General features: G+C 40.6%; 1 protein-coding gene across 2 annotated transcripts in view; it reads right to left on the reverse strand.

Moving 5' to 3' along the window:
* The window catches only part of STAT5B (signal transducer and activator of transcription 5B), a 65,301-nt gene that overhangs the window by 18,426 nt on the left and 27,094 nt on the right, over positions 1 to 19,781 (reverse strand). The window contains exons 2-5 of one of the 2 annotated variants that reach the window (XM_078437145.2): positions 8,025 to 8,162; positions 4,429 to 4,585; positions 3,211 to 3,300; positions 1,856 to 2,030 (exon numbers count right to left, since the gene is read on the reverse strand). In XM_078437145.2, coding sequence (XP_078293271.1) covers positions 1,856 to 2,030; positions 3,211 to 3,300; positions 4,429 to 4,585; positions 8,025 to 8,152 — 550 coding nt within the window. In that variant the 5' untranslated portion in view covers positions 8,153 to 8,162. Of the gene's footprint in view, positions 1 to 1,855; positions 2,031 to 3,210; positions 3,301 to 4,428; positions 4,586 to 8,024; positions 8,163 to 19,781 lie in introns of those variants that run through there. The other variant, XM_078437146.2, reaches the window with a different exon arrangement.

The raw sequence follows: 19,781 nt of genomic DNA on the forward strand, positions 1-19,781 counted from the left end.
TTTCCACGTTGAAAACTACCTGTACATCCTTCCCTGCTTGCACATCCGTCCCTGCCTCCAAAGGTAACCACTATCCTAAATACTGGGGTTATTACGCCTTGCCGATCACCTATTTGAATATCCCATTGTCGGGGTGCCTGGCTGGCTCAGTCCATAGAGCATGCAACTCTTGATCTCAGGGTTGTGAGTTCAAGCCCCATGTTGGGTGTGCAGTCTATCTAATTAAAAAAAAAAAAAGAATATTCCAGTGTCCTTGCTTGGGGCTGAGTCAAGACGAGGTGAGCATCAGCACGTCTTGGGCAAGTTCCTGGCAGGCCGCTGAGGGCCCTCTCACACTGACCTATGTCCTGCCTCATGGACACACAAGCTGGGACTCACAGACTAAAGCAACTCTAACAGTCAGGAAAAGCCCAGAGCTAGAAGACAACTGGAAATATGGTTTGGATTTCACTCTTGGGGACTGAGAGAGAAGAATACTGTCCAGGCCTGGAACACAGCAGAGCAGTATGGAGCCACCTCGGAAATCCTGCCCCCATCCCCAGGGAGGTGGTGGTGAGCCCCACACCTGGGCCCAACCTCCCTATGCAGGTGACCCACTTAGGTCTCTCCTGGCACTTTGCAGAAGCTTCTGGGAGGGAGGCCAGCAGATATGAGGCAATTGTCTGCTCCACTGGAGGAAGCTGAGCCTCCCCTTGCACAAATAGATCGATAGTCTATGTTTCTGATGGGTGAACTTGATACATGAGACTGAACTGACATGGCATGATGGGTACAAACCCAAACCAGAATCAAACCCATATCCATAAATAGGAAACAGAAAACCCAAGAACAGGATTGGAAGTACTATCAACCAGTCAAAGGTTTTTGGGTAGAACTAATAGCCTGAATTCTCCCGTTCCCTAATCTAGGAGGAGGGCCACCCTTTCTCTTGCGTCAGTCTGAGATGGATTCAGATGGAAGAAAACATGCTAGAATCATCTCATCAACACTTATTCATACCTACTATGATTCAGCCAATGTGCCAACCTCAGGGTACAGAGATAAGACACAATCCCTTCTCAAAAAATTTATAATTAGTATGGAAGACTGAGTTAATAATAATAGCAATATCGCTATAAAATTGAGCCCACAAGCATGGTATTAGAGGCGCACATGCTACATAGATGGGTATGTGTCTGTACAGCTGGGCAAGCAGAGGCTTTTCTGAGATTCTCAGCTGGGCATGCTTGCAGGGAGACAAAATTAGTATTAAAGTCACTCTGCCAAATTCTCAACAAGGCCAATAGGGGGCGCTGGTGGGGCTCCAAGCGTCAGCCTCAAGACTGACGTTTTCAGTACTCCAGTACCTAGCAGGATTTATACCAGGAAAGGGACCCTTTGCTTATCAAGGCTAACTGAGGTGCATTAGCAGGCTCTGTGTCAGGACAGCCTCTCTGAATAACTGCACAAGACATTAAAGGTTTGTCACTACAAACACAGCCCTTAGCCTTTATACTTTCCCTGCTTGGAGAATTTAACAGTTCAGCAAAGCAGCATTTATGAAACACCAATTATATACAAAAGTACTGTTTACTAGACTGTGAGCTTCTTCCCACAGGAGGAAATTCTTCCCCAGCAGACCAGGAGCTCCCCGGGTGTGGGAAGCCTGAGTGAGACCCACACTCTCCAAAGGCAAGCTCGTGACTCCTCCCCTTCCTAAGTCTCATCCTCCCTGCCAGATCTTTAGTGCACATGGTTCCCGGCTACTCCATAGAAAGCGGAGTGCCTCTGAACAGAAACCCCATTCTCTTCCAATTTGACCTGAATTTCCTTGTAGCCCTCACAACACACACTGCCCAGGCGGCCCTGGCCTCACCCTGGATCCTCAGGCTCTCCTGATACTGGATGATGAAGTACTCTTGAGTCTGCTGCAGCTTCTTCAGCTCATTCTCTGTGTCCTGTGTGACCAGTCGCAGCTCCTCAAACGTCTGGTTGATCTGGAGGTGTTTCTGGGACATGGTGTCAGCAAGACTTCCAACTGGAGAAGTACCCTGAGGACATATCAGAGGAGGAGAGTGTGGGCGGAAGTGAGCTGGGCAGTGAGGATGGTAGAAAACCTCAGCCCTTGGGGCCCCTGGGTAGCTCAGTCGGTTAAGGATCCGACTTCAGCTCAGGTCATGATCTTGTCATCCATGAGTTCGGGCCCTGCATCGGGCTCTGTGCTGACAGCTCGGAGCCTGGAGCCTGCTTCAGGTTCTGTGTCTCCCTCTCTCCCTGCCCCTCCCCCACTCACACTCTGTTTCTCAAAAATGAATAAATGTTAAAAAAAAAGAGAGAGAGAGAGAAAGAAAACCTCAGGCCTTAATCTGAAGAAAAAGCCAATGCTAGCACCTATAACCTAGCGAAAACCCCAAAAGCAAAATTGTGAGTCAGAGGAATTGCAAACATCATTTGTGAGAACTGGTGTGGAGGGGAGATAAAAGGAGGGGGAAATAGGTGACCTGACCAACTGTGGCACCTTCATATGCCATAATAGAAAGTTCTTTCACAGTCTGGCCTCCATCAGAGTTGCCCAAACAGGGTCCATCTAATTCCCTTCAGAGAGACTAGAAGTGAACACATCCAGGATATACCTGGGTTTTCCTACTAATGATGATGACACCTCATTCCATATTCACGCACTGATCCAGGGCTATGGACCATGTGAGGTGCTGGGGACACAGTGGGGAAGAAGGCTGTGTGAACGTACATCATCTGTGTCTTCACTCAAGACCTTATTCTAACTGAGGGAAGAGGCTGAATCTCTCACACATGGTATCATGGAGACCCCAAAGTTCTAGGGCGGGCACAGCAAGGATTTTACGGATCCAGCCATTTAAGTGACCTGGTCTGAGCCATTCCCTCTATGCTTGACTAAGAGAGGGCTCAGGAGAAATCCCTCTTAAGTAATCTCACCTGAACATGAGCATGCCTTTACTCAAAAACTGTTCAGCTGGGGTTAAATTATTTTGCACTTGTTCACATTGTTTTGTGGTGGTAATCTCACCAAGGTCATGAATCAATTAAGATCAGAGACTAGTGTTCTATTTCTTTTGTGCCCCTTAGGACAATGCTCTGTTTATAGAAACATCAACAGATGCACACTGAGTTGTCTTGAGAGATCTGGGTCCAGAGAGAGGGGGGCAAGGAAGGACTTCACAGCTCTTCTCCCCACATCCATGGGACACTCACATTGTTGGCTTCGCGGACCAGCCTCTGCTCGTTGTACAGAATATGCCGGATGCAGCGGACCAGCTCCATGGGGCAGCGGTCATATGTGTTCTGAAAGAACCCAATAGCAGACATCACTTTGTTCCACTCTGTGCTATGGGGCCTAACCCTACCTCAGAGCAGGGGTAAGATTTTATGATGAGGGGACTCCTGGAGACATGATGACATAACCATGAGCAATGTGGCTCCTCCAATACTAATGGGGGACAAGAAAAGCACATCATAGGAAACCCAATTACAGTGAGAAGGTAAGGTTATTTTATTTCTTGCCTCCTAATTTGCCTAAAGTACTAGGGTGTCATTCTTGGAAACAGGATACATAAATTTCGAAAAGGCCACGTAAGAGGAGAAATGACACCACCTCGACCGAGCAATCAAAATGACTACCCCCAGTGCAAGGAAGATGGACGGTGTATGTATTCAGATGTGATACCCTGGGAAGGACACAACATCACTTACTCAGGATTCTCATCAGGGATGTGTAACCTGAATCTAATCAGAAGGAGACATGACACAGACCCAAAAAGATGTTCATTTTATCTTTAAAAAATAGATGAGCTGAATTATTTTAAAATGTCAATGTAATAAAAGGCAAAGAAGGTTGAGTACAGTTCCAGATTAAAGTAGATTAAAGAAACATGACAACCAGATACAATATATGGTCCTGGGCTGGTGGGAAAAAAATGTACTAGAGGACTTTATTGTGACTCAACTGACTGTTGACAAAATGGAAATACAGATACAAGATTACTGAAAAGTGTTCTATCAATGTTAAAGGTACTAAAGATGGTAACTGCACTATAACTATGTATAGAAAACGCACACTAAAGTACTCAGGGGCAAAGGGACATGACATATGCAACTTACTCTCGGGTGACAAAAAAAATGTGCGTGTACGTGTGTGTAGAGACAGAATATGACAAAGCAAATGTTAACGATGGGTGGATCTGGGCATATGTACGGGTTCTTCGTATCAATCCTGCAACTTCCTATAAATTTGAAATTGTTTTCAAATAAAAAGTTTAAAAACAAAAGGCTACAACCACAAAGCCAAACAGTAAGAACTTTACACGGCGAACATGTAAGTCCGCAACACTGGGTTCCAGAGGAGAAAGAAAATCTCTACGGGAAGCACTGAATGAAGGAGAGGATTAAGTGTGACCCAGCCTTCACACCCACCTGGAGCTGCGTGGCATAGTGCCCCAGCTTGATCTTCAGTAAGAACCCATCTTCCCCCACTTGGTGCTCCGCCTTCTTCTGCAGCTCCTGCACCAGGCCCTCCAGGAGCTGGGTGGCCTTAATGTTCTCCTGTGGATTATCAAGATCTATTGAGTCCCTAGGGGAAAAAAATTACATACATATGTATACATACATGCACATGAGCCTGTATAAATGCAGCCTCAACGCATCACGCCTTTTCTTTAGCTAAAGTGATTTCTTCATAATGCTCACTGCAAATTTTAGGAAGCACTTCAATTCAAATCGACTAGATGCCTATGTTAATCTATCCCTAATCCACTAATTAGCTTAGTGGACTAGATACTTTCTTTTCTTTTCTTCTTCTTTTTTTCTAAACAATGTACTGCCCTTTCTCCTTCCTCCTACTGACTTCTCTGGTGCTTATGCTATCTGCTTCTAGAAATGAAGGGAAAAGGAAAGTGCTTCGTGTACTCTGAAGGAAATAAGGGCTCTGATAACTTCCTATTTATAGTTACCCCTTAAGGGTGTAAGGGGGCACAAGGTCAAGAATGTTCTACATGCTTTTTCCAGCCTTGACTAGTTCTATGTGCTAATTCCACATATAGTATTTCTTAAGTAGAGGCAGGTGAAACAACACTACTATTTCTAAGGAGCCCTGGAAATGAGATATTAGGACAGAAAGTGCCTGCAACTATGTACACAAATCAGACATTTCTATCTATCACCAGTTGCAGATCTGGGACCTGCAGGCAGTGCTAACTCTTCTTGTGAGGCAGAGAAACCACTCCATGGACTTTGTATTCATTCAGAGGCACTGAACGGGTGACAGGGGTTGGATGGCCTCTCTCCCTTCCTGCCTTCCCTCTTTTCCCCACTCCCTTCTCCAACTCATTATTTTTTAAAACAATTTAGGCAACAATTGCTACTGGGCAGTACGAAATCGCTTAACTCAGCTCACTGAAGAAACCAAACAGCTGTCAGATTGAAATAACATTCAATTACTGCTGACCGGTCTGGAGCCAAACAAGAGATCTAGAGGTAGCTAAAAGGCTCCGTCACCTCGAAACCCCTGAAGTCAGTTAGCAAGTAATTTCAAACAAAGGCACAAACAGGTGTGCCACAACACTGATAATGTAGTTCATCACATAATACGCCCAAATCTGCACTCTAAGCAAAGACAGTAGAGAAAGCCAAATTTTAAATACGTATGCTCTCTGAACTAAATAAAATACGTACTAAATAAAAGCTGGGAGGAATGGAGGGCAGCTGCACCTCTGTTTTGGTTGGCAATAATGCTCCTTGTCTGAGGAACCCACTCTTGAGAAGATCCTGTCTCTGAGCAAAACTCATGGAAATCAAGTACTGGTTCTGGTACTTAAAAACTTAATTCTCGGGGCGCCTGGGTGGCTCAGTCGTTTGGGCGTCCGACTTCGGCTCAGGTCATGATCTCACAGTTTGTGAGTTCGAGCCCCACGTCAGGCTCTGTGCTGACAGCTCGGAGCCTGGAGCCTGCTTCAGATTCCGTGTCCCCTTCTCTCTCTGCCCCTCCCCAACTTGTGCTCTGTTATGTCTCTCAAAAAATAAATAAATGAAAAAAAATAAAATAAAAAAAACCAATTCTTTGCTTAAAAGAAAAAAGAAAAGAAAGGAAAAAAAAAGCCTTTCTTAGCTTAAACATGAAGAACTGAACATTTTTTTATTGAAATCTTTATGTTCTTAAGAAAACCAAAATAAATAAAATTCAGGCTTTCCTTCATAGCAACACAAGTCTTTTAACATTCATTCGGTGAGAAACTACATGGGAGATCTACTAAATGAAATTTTAAATCACCAGAAACTTTCTACCAACAGTTTTCTGAACTCTCCAAATCATTAAAACAGGAAAGAAAATGAAAAGGAAATGGAAAAGCACTAAGCAAGGTGCAGCCGACATGCTTATATTTAGCTCTTTTTTTTTCTTATCACTTCATTACACGAGGCCGAGATTTTTTAAATTGCCCAGAAAATTGCCTTCCTTTGGTGCTCTCTAGTTTTCAAACAGAAATCTGTTACTAACACATAACCTCAATTATTCCAAGGCAGCATTACTGACAGGTACCCAGCTCTCCCCAGACAGTGGCCGGCTTCTCCTGGGCTCTGCCAGAGAGGACCCCACCCCGCCATGATGGTGGGGGGCGTGAAGTAGCTGATGAGCACGTCAGATCAGACAGACAGGCTGGTGGCCTCCCAACATGCTCCCAGACCCTGAGCAGAGCAGCAACAGCCTGCAATAATGTTGTCAATCTACTACATTATACTAATTCTGAAAGAATTTAAAAACAATTTTCTCTCTGCGCATATAAGCAGGAATTCGGAAAATAAAAATAAACATGCTTGTTAAATCTGCCACCAAGACATGACTATTGTTAATATTTTGGTGTGCTGGCTTTTAGCCTTTATGGGTATGCATAAACTTTAAAACATAGGGGCACGTGGGTGGCTCAGTCGGTTAAGTGTCCGACTTTAGCTTGGATCATGATCTCCCAGTCGGTAGGTTCGAGCCCTGCGTCGGGCTCTGTGCTGACAGCTGAGAGCCTGGAGTCTGCTTCGGATTCTGTGTCTCACACTCTCTCTGCCCCTCCCCCGCTCACACTCTCTCTGTTTCAAAAGTAAATAAACATTTAAAAAAATTTTTAAAAACACCAACATCTCCATTGTTAATTTGTTATCAATACATTTTATTAAGTGATATGCATACCTTAGCTGCCCCATTAAGCACTAAATTCTTTGTGGACATGGGCTTTTCATTTTTTTTTTTTTTAAGTTTATTTATTTATTTGTTTTAAGAGAGAGAGAGAGAGAAAGAGTGTGTGCACGAGTGCACGCCAGCAATGACAGGAGAGAGAGAGAGAGGGAGAGAGAGGATCCCAAACAGGCTCCTCACTGTCAGTGCAGAGCCTGAACACAGGGCTCAACCCCATGAACCGCAAGGCCATGACCCTGAGCCAAAACCAAGAACCGGACGTCCAACTGAGCCGCCCAGGCATCCCTGTGGACAAGGGCTTTATCTGTTCCTATCTTACACCCTAGAGGCACTCAAAACATATTTGTTAACTGTTGTTTATTAGCAGCAATACTCTAATGCTTTTAGCCAGAGTTTACTAAAGGGGGGAAATCCTATTTTAAAAATCCTAAGAGTTATTCCACCTGCTTAAAATCTAAGCTAGGGTTAAATACCTTCTTATGGGTCATGTCGTTTTGTTTTTTTTAAATTTTTTTTTTCTTAATGTTTTTATTTATTTTTGAGACAGAGAGAGACAGAGCATGAGCAGGGAAGGGGCAGAGAGAGAGGGAGACACAGAATCGGAAGCAGGCTCCAGGCTCTCAGCCGTCAGCACAGAGCCCGATGCGGGGCTCGAACTCACAGACTGTGAGATCATGACCTGAGCCAAAGTCGGACGCTCAACCGACTGAGCCACCCAGGCGCCCCCACGTCATTATTTAAAAAATGTACAACTTTTAAAGTCTCCATCATGTTTTCCTTCCCATATGCCCATGTTTCACTAAATCTGATAGAAAAAAAACTGTTCACTTACCAAGCTTGGCTTTCAATCCACTGGGATAAATAATGTCGCACCTCAATGGGGAAATGCTGACCATATAATGCTTGCATCTGATGAAGGGCATCGCCTTGGAGCTGCTGGGCTTGTATCCACACAGCCATGGTTTGCAACCTGTTAAACAAACAATCAGTGGTTTGGGTGGGGTTTTTGGTTTTTTTTCCCTTCAGCTTTTAAATCCACTAGACTAAATATTCACAGTTATAAAACCTAGAGACAAATGCTTTTAAGCCCTTCTTGGTAGATCAGTATTTTTGAACTGAATTTTAGCTTTAAAGATGTTTCAAAATGTACACATTCAACGTGGCCATGGGAAGGTATATAACTGGGTCTATGAAGCTCTGACTGTAAAACAAACTGAAGTCCTACAAGTAAAAGTACAAAGCCAACATTAGGGGAAGAACTGCCTATAGCTTTGATATCACATATTCTTTACTTTTGTTCCAAACTTGAAGTAATAATAAGCAGCATTTCTGGGGCGGCTGGGTGGCTCAGTCGGTTAAGTGTCCAACTTCGGCTCAGGTCATGATCTCACGGTTCATGAGTTCAAGCCCCACATCGGGCTTGGTGCTGACAGCTCAGAGCCTGGAGGCAGTTTTGGATTCTGTGTCTCCCTCTCTCTCTGCCCCTCCGCCACCCTCTCTCTCCCTCTCAAAAATAAAGAAACATTATAAAAATAATAATAAGCAGCATTTCAACAGGATAAATAATTAGCAATTTTTTAAAAGAATCACTTGTTTTGGATCTGGTATTCTGACTTTTAAGAAATGTAATAAATGTGCTATTTTGAAAAAGACCCAGTAAAAGAAGAGTGAAAATATCTAAAGCATGAATTGAACCCTGTGTGTTATTCCTAGTTACCTAAGCTGCAATGCTTCACACATAAAGGACACAGATTTATCTGGAAAAATGCCCCAAGTGTCACTTTCTGAGTTACTGTGAAGGAATTTATGAAACAATCTTCTGTTATAGTATTTAAAAATCTCTCTGACATAAAAACAATACATTCCAGCTAAGAGTTAAAAACAAGAACCATTGTATTCCAATAGTAGGTAGATTTTTAAAACATGCTCTTGACTCTAGAAAAGGTTTTATAAAACTACCAAGATGCCTTCTCAGATTTACCAGAGAATTTTTTTTCAATATATGAAATTTATTGTCAAATTGGTTTCCATACAACACCCAGTGCTCATCCCAAAAGGTGCCCTCCTCAAAACCCATCACCCACCCTCTCCTCCCTCCCACCCCCCATCACCCCTCAGTTTGTTCTCACTTTTTAAGAGTCTCTTATGCTTTGGCTCTCTCCCACTCTAACCTCTTTTTTTTTTTTTTTTTTTCCTTCCCCTCCCCCATGGGTTTCTGTTAAGTTTCTCAGGATCCACATAACAGTGAAACCATATGGTATCTGTCTTTCTCTGTATGGCTTATTTCACTTCGCATCACACTCTCCAGTTCCATCCACGTTGCTACAAAGGGCCATATTTCATTCTTTCTCATTGCCACGTAGTACTCCATTGTGTATATAAACCACAATTTCTTTATCCATTCATCATCAGTTGATGGACATTTAGGCTCTTTCCATAATTTGGCTATTGTTGAGAGTGCTGCTATAAAAACATTGGGGTACAAGTGCCCCTATGCATCAGCACTCCTGTATCCCTTGGGTAAATTCCTAGCAGTGCTATTGCTGGGTCATAGGGTAGGTCTATTTTTAATTTTTTGAGGAACCTCCACACTGTTTTCCAGAGCGGCTGCACCAATTTGCATTCCCACCAACAGAGCAAGAAGGTTCCCGTTTCTCCACATCCTCTCCAGCATCTATAGTCTCCTGATTTGTTCATTTTGGCCACTTACCAGAGAGTTTTTAATTCATTTGGCAGAAACTCTCTGGGATCAACCCGATTGCGGCAGCAACATCACTTTCATGTACACAAGGTAGTAAAACTGAATCTTGCTCTAATACTATGATCCACAGTGTAGAATTTGATGTCAGGCAAGGCTAACTTGAAATCCATCCAAAATGATTTGGCTACTGATTTGCACAATTCTCTTAAGTATATTACGTTTAGGGCGCAGTAAATCAAATCTTGATTTTGTTGAGTACCAGAGACTACACATGTGTGTTAGGAAACAAAAATCCCTTCTCTGTTAGTTGTAGTTGCGCGATCGTATAACACTGAGCTATTTATGGGACAAGTCAGTTAGCCAACAATGAGGTGTGGGGTGGATGCCAGTTACCTATTTTAGACTTGTGCAGTGCTATAGAACACTTGAGCGGTGTACAATTTTATTTAGGGCTTTGGGCATTAAAGCTGGGATCACTGTAAGATCATCCAAGACATCAAATTTCAATGGCTGGGAGTTTACTAGGAGAAAGACTCGGATAAAAGAGCTCTCTCCAGAAGCAATCCCATGTTATAATCCAACATCTGGAAGACATTTAATTGTGCAATATAATTTTTAATTAAATGAATCATATCCCAAGATTTTGGAAAATTGGAAAAGATATCAAAGGCTTGTTTTTTGGATAAAAGGTGAAGGGATGGATGGGTTGGGTGGAGGTTCTTAGGCACTGAAGTGTATGGAAGAACAATGAAGGAATGAATGAAGAACATAATTCAGGCACTCATCTCTTTTGGTGGTAAGGAACTGGAAAGAAGTAGGACCTCACTAGCAGTCTTAATGAGTATGTGAACAATACCAACAGATACAAAAATTTTCTTGAATCTTCCATTCATTAGCTGAACTGACCCAAGAGACAAAAAACTGGGGGGAAACATTGATCTCCTCAGAGGCCCCTTAGGCCACTGAAAGAACGTAGTATTTTCTGGTCCATTGTATCCTCTTGGTCTACTTGACTTTTCTTCACATGATTTATCATTCCCGACATTTATCATGTATTTGTTTACTGCCTTCTCACTACGGTGAAATCACCATGAACACAATGACTTTGTTTTGTTCACTGTTTCTCTTGGGCCTAGAACTGTGCCTGGCACATAAGCATTCGGTAAATTTTTGTTGTTGGTGAACAAATAAATGTATACACACAATTTGGTCAAATACATCAGGTCTTTTTAAAGTTATTGTGGAACAAGGTATCAGTATAAAATACCAAGGTGGGGCACCTGGGTAGCTCAGCTGGTTAAGCATCTGACTCTTGATTTTGGCTCAGGTCATGATCTCGTGGTTCGTGGGATCAAGCCCTGCATCCAGCTCTATGATGACAGCATGGAATCTGCTTGGGATTCTCTCTCCCTCTGCCTCTCCCCACCACACTCATGCTTGCTCTCACTTTCACTCTCAAAATAAATAAACATTAAAAAATTGAAGAAAAAAAAAAAAAGGAAAGAAATACAGTACCAAGGCCAGAAAAGGGAACAGATTTTATAACTCAGATGAGTCTGTATTAACAATACTCTATTTGTTCCTTAATAACATATGCCACAATGTGTAATTTTACTTTTTAGTTTTTGTTAACTTATTTTTGTTTATCTTCCCCACTGAAGTCTAAGAACAGTGAGTAAAGGGAGGGGGGCCTGGGTGGCTCAGTTGGTTAAGCGTCCGACTTTGGCTCACGTCATGATCTCACAGTTCGTGGGTTTGAGCTCCACATCAGGCTGTGCTGACAACTCAGAGCCTGGAGTCTGCTTCAGATTCTGTGTCTCCCTCTCTCTCTGTCCCTCCTCTGCTCACACTCTGTCTCTCTCAATCTCTCTCTCGAAAATAAACATTAAAAAAAAAAAAAAACAGTGAGTGAAGGGAGCACATTTATTTACTACTGTGTTCCCTAATGCCTAAGTATAATGGCTGCCATGGTAAGGAAGTAATCAAGACATATTTGCTAGTGAATAAATACATATGTGTTAAATATTTCACATATCCTGCTGGTTGAGCATATTCCAAGTATCCATTATTGCTTTAAGAAAGAAGTACAGTGGTAATATGCCATATATATAGGGGTACTATATAAATATCATACCATTGTGTCTTAAGTTTTATATTAGTTTTCACTTATTATCAAAGAGCAGAATGCTGAACTCTTAGAATCTGTCAGAATGTTTTTTATGGTTCTAAATATGAACATGTTGTAATATTTTCTAAAATGCTATTTGAAGAATAGCTGGTAAATATAAGGTGGTAACCACCTTATTTTGATAAGTACAAAATACTTTTAATTTCACTACATAAAAATGCTTTGATAGAGCTGGAGAGTAGATTTTGCCTACTAATCAAGAACATATAAAATAAAGGTACAATAAATAGTACAGCATCATTTTCATTTTACTTTTTAACTAAGAATTATATATGCATGGAATAGAAGATGAATTACTGCAATTGTCATGTAACAATTTAAAATATACAATTTGGAGAAAAAAACCCACCCCACCCCCACTGTATCAGTAGAACCTAGAACCTAAGTAGTGCTTTCCCTCGTACATGCCCAAACTCTTCACACCCATCATTAAGCTATGCCTACGCCTGGCATGAGCTGAGACCCTGTCCTTTGTCACCAGTATTCATTCTGCCACCAAATACTACTCTACATATGCAGTAACTGTCCTCAATACAGGCTTTCTTCTGCTTATTTACAGGCAGCTCTGTCTTCAACGTGTGATGTTCTGACAAGGAAGTGGTTTGTATCTTTGGTAAATCATCACAGGGGCTTCTCTAAAGACTGGGAAATGGATTCACAATCTTATTTTTAGCCAAAGATGAGAATCAGTTGAGTTTTGCTTAGTTGCATTCTTAGTGTTCATAAGCATTCCAAACAACCCAAATTAGCCTTGGATGCAGAATGTCATACTTTCCAAAAGCCCAACGTGCGGAAATCAACCTTATATATTTGGATATATCCTAGGAGTCTCAAATAAAGCAGACTGTCAGGCACTTGTTTAAAAAAAGTTCAAAGTCTAATAGCTCATAATGTTACAGTCTTACTGAAAACCATAAAAATGAATGTCCACTAATAAATGGTATGTGTGAGTGGGATTTAGGAATAATCTTGTCTCAATAATAAATACACTCTTATTAGATGCCTTCCCTTTTAAAAGTAAAATATAAACCTTTGTCAAGAAAAATATCACTCTAGGGGCGCCTGGGTGGCTCAGTCGGTTAAGCATCCAACTCTGGCTCAGGTCATGATCTCGTGGTTCATGAGTTCGAACCCCATGCTGGGCTCTGTGCTGGCAGCTTACAGCCTGGAGCCTGCTTCGGATTCTGTGACTCTCTCTCTTCTCTGCCCCTCCCCTGCTCATGCTCCCTCTGTCTCTCAAAAAATAAATAAACGTTTAAAAAAGAAGAAGAAGAAGAAGAAGAAGAAGAAGAAGAAGAAGAAGAAGAAAAAGAAAAACATCGTTCTCTCTGAAGACTTCTAGAACACTGTGGCCAAGGTCATGGTGCCAAGGTCCTCCAAGCTAAACTGTGGAGGAAGATAAGTATAGAGTACATGACAGTTGAAGGCTCCCAATGCATATACGCCAACTGAGTGAATAAATTCTAGTTTGGGGTGGGAGTGGGAGGAGTTAAAATGTGTGTAGGGATCTGTTGCACTGGGCTTGTGTGCATAATTTTTGTTTTTTTTTTAAGAGAGGAAGAGAGAGCACGGGCCTGTATGCAAGCCAGGGAAGGGCAGAGAGGGAGAGAGAAAGAGAAATCTTAAGTAGTCTCCATGCTCAGTGCAGAGCCCAATGCAGACTTGATCCCACGACCTTGGGATCATGACCTGAGCTGAAATCAAGAGTCGGACGCTCAACCGAGCCACACAGGTGCCCCTCATGTGTACCTTAAAGCATTTAAAAAAAAATTTTTTTTTAACATTTATTTATTTTTTGAGAGACAGAGAGAGACAGAGCATGAGCAGGGGAGATGCAGAGAGAGGGGAAGACACAGAATCGGAAGCAGGCTCCAGGCTCTGAGCTGTCAGCACAGAGCCCGATGTGGGGCTCGAACTCACGAAGTGTGAGATCATGACCTGAGTCGAAGCCAGTCGCTTAACTGACTGAGCCACCCAGGCGCCCCCCTTAAAGCATTTTGTAACTCCTACTCTCCATCCCACCACAACCACCACCCCATCACATCATATCCCGGGACTAAAGTCTCTAAAATGGGAGTTAGAGTTTTGCAGATCATGGCAAATTCACCTAAACAGAGTTCTGTGAGATTCAACTTCTTGTACCTTTCTGTGCCTCAGTTTCCTTATTTATAAGACAGTGCTAATAATACATCCCTTGGGGAGTTGTAAAAATAAGTTAATATGTATAAATGCTTAAAACAGTGCCTGGTTCACCATAAGTTCTCAATTATTATTCTGACTTTACAACCTTAAACTTACAAAGTTGGCTTCCTTCTCCCTGTGTCCAATTTTTTAATGTTTATTTATTTATTTTAAGAGTGAGTGAGCACACTGAGAGGGCTGTTCTCCCACCACTGAATTAGAACCCCAAGAATTGTGAAGGGTAGTGTAACAAGAGCAAGACTGAGTATAATAAACTCAAAAAAGAAAGAAAGAAAGAACATCCATTCCAATGTGCTTTTCTGACAGAGAAGACCAAGCCAGCAGGAAGTTGTGCCTTTTCCAAGGACACACCTGACCCCTACTAATTAAAGTATGAATTGTTAGCAACAAATATTTTGATTCATCTAATAAATAAAAAATAAATTTCAGAAATCAGATCCAAAAATGAATTAAAATAACATTTACTACTGTTATTATCCACCATCCAGATTTATCATTTACTATCATTTACTGGATATCTACTATATTATTTATAACAGGGGCACCTGGGTGGCTCAGTCGGTTAAGCGTCCGACTTCAGCTCAGGTCACGATCTCACACTTCGTGAGTTCGAGCCCCGCGTCGGGCTCTGGGCTAATGGCTCAGAGCCTGGAGCCTGCTTCCAATTCTGTGTCTCCCTCTCTCTCTGCCCCTCCCCCGTTCATGCTCTGTCTCTCTCTGTCTCAAAAATAAATAAACATTAAAAAAATTATATATTATTTATAACACTAAATGCTTTTATGAATCTACTCATTTAATCCTCACACAAATATTAGGAGGTAGACACTATTATTATCCCCAGTTTACAGATGAGGAAATCAAGGCTCAACAAATTAAACAGGATTGTAAAATGGCATAACAACTTTGGAAAACAATCTGGCAGTTCTTCAAAGGTTGAATATGGAGTTACTGTATGACCTAGTAGTTCAGCTCCTAGGTAAATGCCCAAGGGAACTGAAAGCATTATGTCCAAAAAATTTGTACACAAATATGCAAAGCAGCATTACTCATAATGGCGAAAAGGGGGAAACAACCCAAATGTCCATCAACGAAGGGATGGATGATATGGATATAAGTGGAAAAATAAAATGGATAAAATGGAGTATTATTCAGACATAAAAAGGAATGAAAGACTGACACATGCTACAACATGGATGCACCTTAAAACATTATGCTAAATGAAGCTAGACACAAAAAGCTACCTATTATACATTCCATTATATGAAATGTCCCAAACAGACAAACCCATAGACACAAAGAAAGTTGGTGGTTACCAAGGGCTGCGGTCATGGGAAGTGACTCTTAATGAGTATGTATTTCTTTTGGGGATGAAAAATTTGCTCCAGGTCCCACACCACTGGTCTGTGTTGGATCTGGGGAGTCTACCGCTTTATCAGGTGGCCTTTGCCCTGAGAACTTGTCGTGGTTTGTCATATTATTTTTTGTACTCTTCTGTATGTTTGTTATATTTCATAACTTAAAAGAAAAATAAATTAGAGTAAGAAACCCAATATGATAAGGCTCTCATTTGGGCAAAGGCTTGGGCTAGTTGGCAGATGAAATAAGAGATACATAAACATTGCTTCTGATCTGAAAAGTCTAAGGCAAGGAAATCAGGATTCAAAACTGTTAACTATACCAGCACCATTTAATACTTAAAGACTTTGGACAGAATATAAAGAGCAGTTCCTTAGTTACGTTTACTGCATTACTGTCAATACCAACATTATTACATATACTAAGTGGTGGTGGTCACCTAACCTAGTAGTAGAAACTTGGAGGGACAGAAAAATGTGAAATAGCAGTAACAGTGGATTAAAACTTTACTCATATTAAACTGAATATCAAGTACGGTTTGAGTAAAATGATCCCATCTAAAAGTAGGTCAATACCAGAGCCATCTGCTCTTTAAAAAAATTTCTAAACACTACTTTATAAGCAATCAGGAAGGCAATTCTCTAACAAAATCAGATTATTAAACAGATGGGAAGAGAACAGAAAGAATCAAAGCATTTGGCTCACAAAGAAGCAAACAAGGAAAAATTTGCCCAGGCAACACAGAGATGATAATATTCTGGGAAGACAATCAGTCATAAATCTTCATGTCACAGCCAAATCATTACGTACTGCTCTGGGAAGAAGAGTGAGAGGAAAGGGGGTGATGGAGAAGCAGAGGACAGGTAGAGAGAGGGAGCTATCTGTGAAATATACAGATCAAGTCTTAGTGGATTATCATGTATTTAAAATGCTCACCTAAATATAAGGCATCTTAGTGAAAAACGCAACCTCAAAAATAAAGAGAGTAGACTCAGACAAGGATCATATCATAGCAACTAAAACCATTAGGTGGTACTTGTTGGGGAATAGGATATGCACAGTCTCAAAGTGTTACCTCACCTATTACTTATTATTCACAAAGGGAAAAGTACATTTTCAGTGGAAGAAAATGATGAACAACCAAATAATCAAATATCCTCAATCATGGAACAAACTGACATTAGAGTAGTCCCCCCCGCTTACACGCAGGGCATATATTCTAAGACCCCTCGGTGGATGCCTGAAACTACAGATAGCACGGAACCCTATATATACTATGTTTTTCCTATACATACATACCTATGATAAAGATTAATTTATAGATCAGGCACAGTAAGAGATGAAAAACAATAGCTAAAAATAAAACTGAACAATTGTAACAATGTAGTATAATAAAAGTTATATGAATGTGGTCTAAGTATCTTATTGTACCACACCCATCCATCCTGTGATGTTAATGCCTACATGAGATGAACTGAGGTGAATGACGTAGGCAAAGTGATGTAGCATTAGGCTACTATTAACCTTCTGACAATATGTCAGAAAGACCGTGGGTAACTGAAACTGTAGAAAGTGAAACTGTGGATAAGGGGGGGCTGTTGCATATGCCTCCAAATGTGATCTACTGAAAAGAATACACAAATTAATGTTTCACTTCTACTCATGTAACAGTCAGACAAATCCAAATTGTAAGACTCTTATGAAAGACAGAAAAATGGTAAAGGAGACTAGGAGTGACTGGGTGGCTCAGTCGGTTGAGCGTCCAACTTTGGCTCAGGTCATGATCTTACAGTTCCTGAGTTAGCCGCGCATCAGGCTCTGTGCTGATAGCTCAGAGCCTGGAGCCTGCTTCGAAGTCTATGTCTCCTTCTCTCTCAAAAATAAATAAACATTAAAAATTTTTAGATTAAAGGAGACTAAGAGACATGATAACTACCTAGGGCATAATTTTAAAAATAAACAAAACAAACCACATCTCTAAAGGACATTACTGGGACAATTAAAAATTAAAATTTTAAATTCAAATTGAATTTAAATATAGCCTATAGATTGGATATTACTCTGTCAATATTAAATTTCTTGAGACCGATAATGGCATTGAGGTGATACTGGACTTGTTCTTAGTGGATACACTCTCAAGCATTTAAGGATAAAAAATGGTCATGGTGGCTGCAGCGGGCTTTCAAAGGAAAGAGGGAAAGGAAGGTGGTGGTAGGAAGGGTGATAAAGGGAAGGTAATAATTGATCAATGTAGGCAAAGTGTACATGAGCGTTCGTTCATTGTTCTGTCCTTTCCATTTTTCAGTAATTTAGAAGTTTTTCAAAATCAAAATTAAGGGCAAAAATTGCAAGAAAGAAAAACAAAAAACAGAGCAGAGGTTTGACTGTCATCTTGAAATTGTCCCTGGCAGTACATAAAAGTCTGGACTTCTGAGACATTGTGCTGAAGTTGGTAGGACACTGTTATACAAACTGGACTCCTTCATGCCACGCTGGCCTCCGGCTCGAATACACGTGCATTATCATCTGTGTTGAAATCCATTAAGCAACCTGAACAACCCATTTGGGAAGAAGCTACATCAATGCCATTTTCCAGATAACTAAAAACATTTTCTGTAGCCCACAAATAATGACCTTCTGCATTATGGAAAGTAAGAAATGATGTGAGACTGCCATGTAGCCCTATGTTAGCCTCAGAATTTCTAATAAATGTTTATAGCTGTACCCATTTTATACTGTTAATCAAGACCAACTCATCTTAGAATGTGGCTTTTGTATAGTTTGAATTAGTTCAGGAAACAAAAATTCCTACCGCAATATACTCAGTTTCTGTACCATTTAAATGAAAGATAATCCCTTCCTTCTTGTTTTGATTCAAAAAGGGCAATTTATTAATAAATCTCTATATGTTCCCAATATTTTCCTCATTAAAGTTCACATCTTCCCTCTTACCATTGAGAATTACAGTAGCATTAAGTTTCCATTTAACAAAATTTGCTCTGAAGAGCACCTTACACTAGGGCAATTCCCAGGGACAAGCATTAGTTAAATTAGATAATATACAACAGTAAGAAACTGGAAACAACCTAAATTCAACATAGGAGGATGGTTAAACTATAATATATTAATCTGATAGAGTATTGTGTGACAATTTAAATAAAGTATGAAGACAATATTGAGATATAAGGCAATGTACATATATTTTTTAAATATAAAGAAAAGAATATTTAATGAAAAGTATACACAATGTGTATGCTAAAGAACAAATAACAGAGCAAGGTCAAAGAGAACTATAAACAGTTGTTCCATTTAGGTGAAGGCATTTTGGTACAATTTTTTTAATAAAGTCTTTTTTTAATAAAGTCTTTTAAACAAAATAAATTTTGTTTAAAATGTAAATTTGAAATATAAATTTAATGAGCATGAGCAATTGGTACTACTCATCCCACAAGAACCAACCACAAAGGGACACACAAAAGACATAGAAACAAATACTTCCTACATGACAATATCCAGGTTATGGCACTTTCTTACAAGTTAGGTAGACTTAAGTAGGGCATGAAATAAAAATTCAGAATCGCAATTCTTACAAAAGAAGCACAATTCTTTTTTTTTTTAATTTTTTTTCAATGTTTTTTATTTATTTTTGGGATGGAGAGAGACAGAGCATGAACGGGGGAGGGTCAGAGAGAGAGGGAGACACAGAATCGGAAACAGGCTCCAGGCTCCGAGCCATCAGCCCAGAGCCTGACGCGGGGCTCGAACTCACAGACCGCAAGATCGTGACCTGGCTGAAGTCGGACGCTTAACCAACTGCGCCACCCAGGCGCCCCCAAAAGAAGCACAATTCTATCACTTTCAAATACACAGCAACACAATGTGTTTTCAAGTAGTAGTTCAAGACTATTAATGGCTAAGATTAATCTGTAATTTTGACATCTATTTATATTTTATTTAAATCCCCTAAATTGCCTTGCATTCAATAACTTTATTAATGTTATTCTTTCGTTTAACAAACCCTTCTTTTAAAAGTGGTATAAAAGTAAATGGCACAAAAATATACTTTGAAGTATTTATTTCAAGTCCAGAAGAAACCAAACAGTGTGTTTGTGGAGAGTAGAAGAAAAAAGGTTAAGAACACT

Source organism: Panthera onca, chromosome E1 (assembly GCF_046562875.1).
Source record: "Panthera onca isolate mPanOnc1 chromosome E1, mPanOnc1 haplotype 2, whole genome shotgun sequence".
Classification (NCBI taxonomy): Eukaryota; Metazoa; Chordata; class Mammalia; order Carnivora; family Felidae; genus Panthera; species Panthera onca.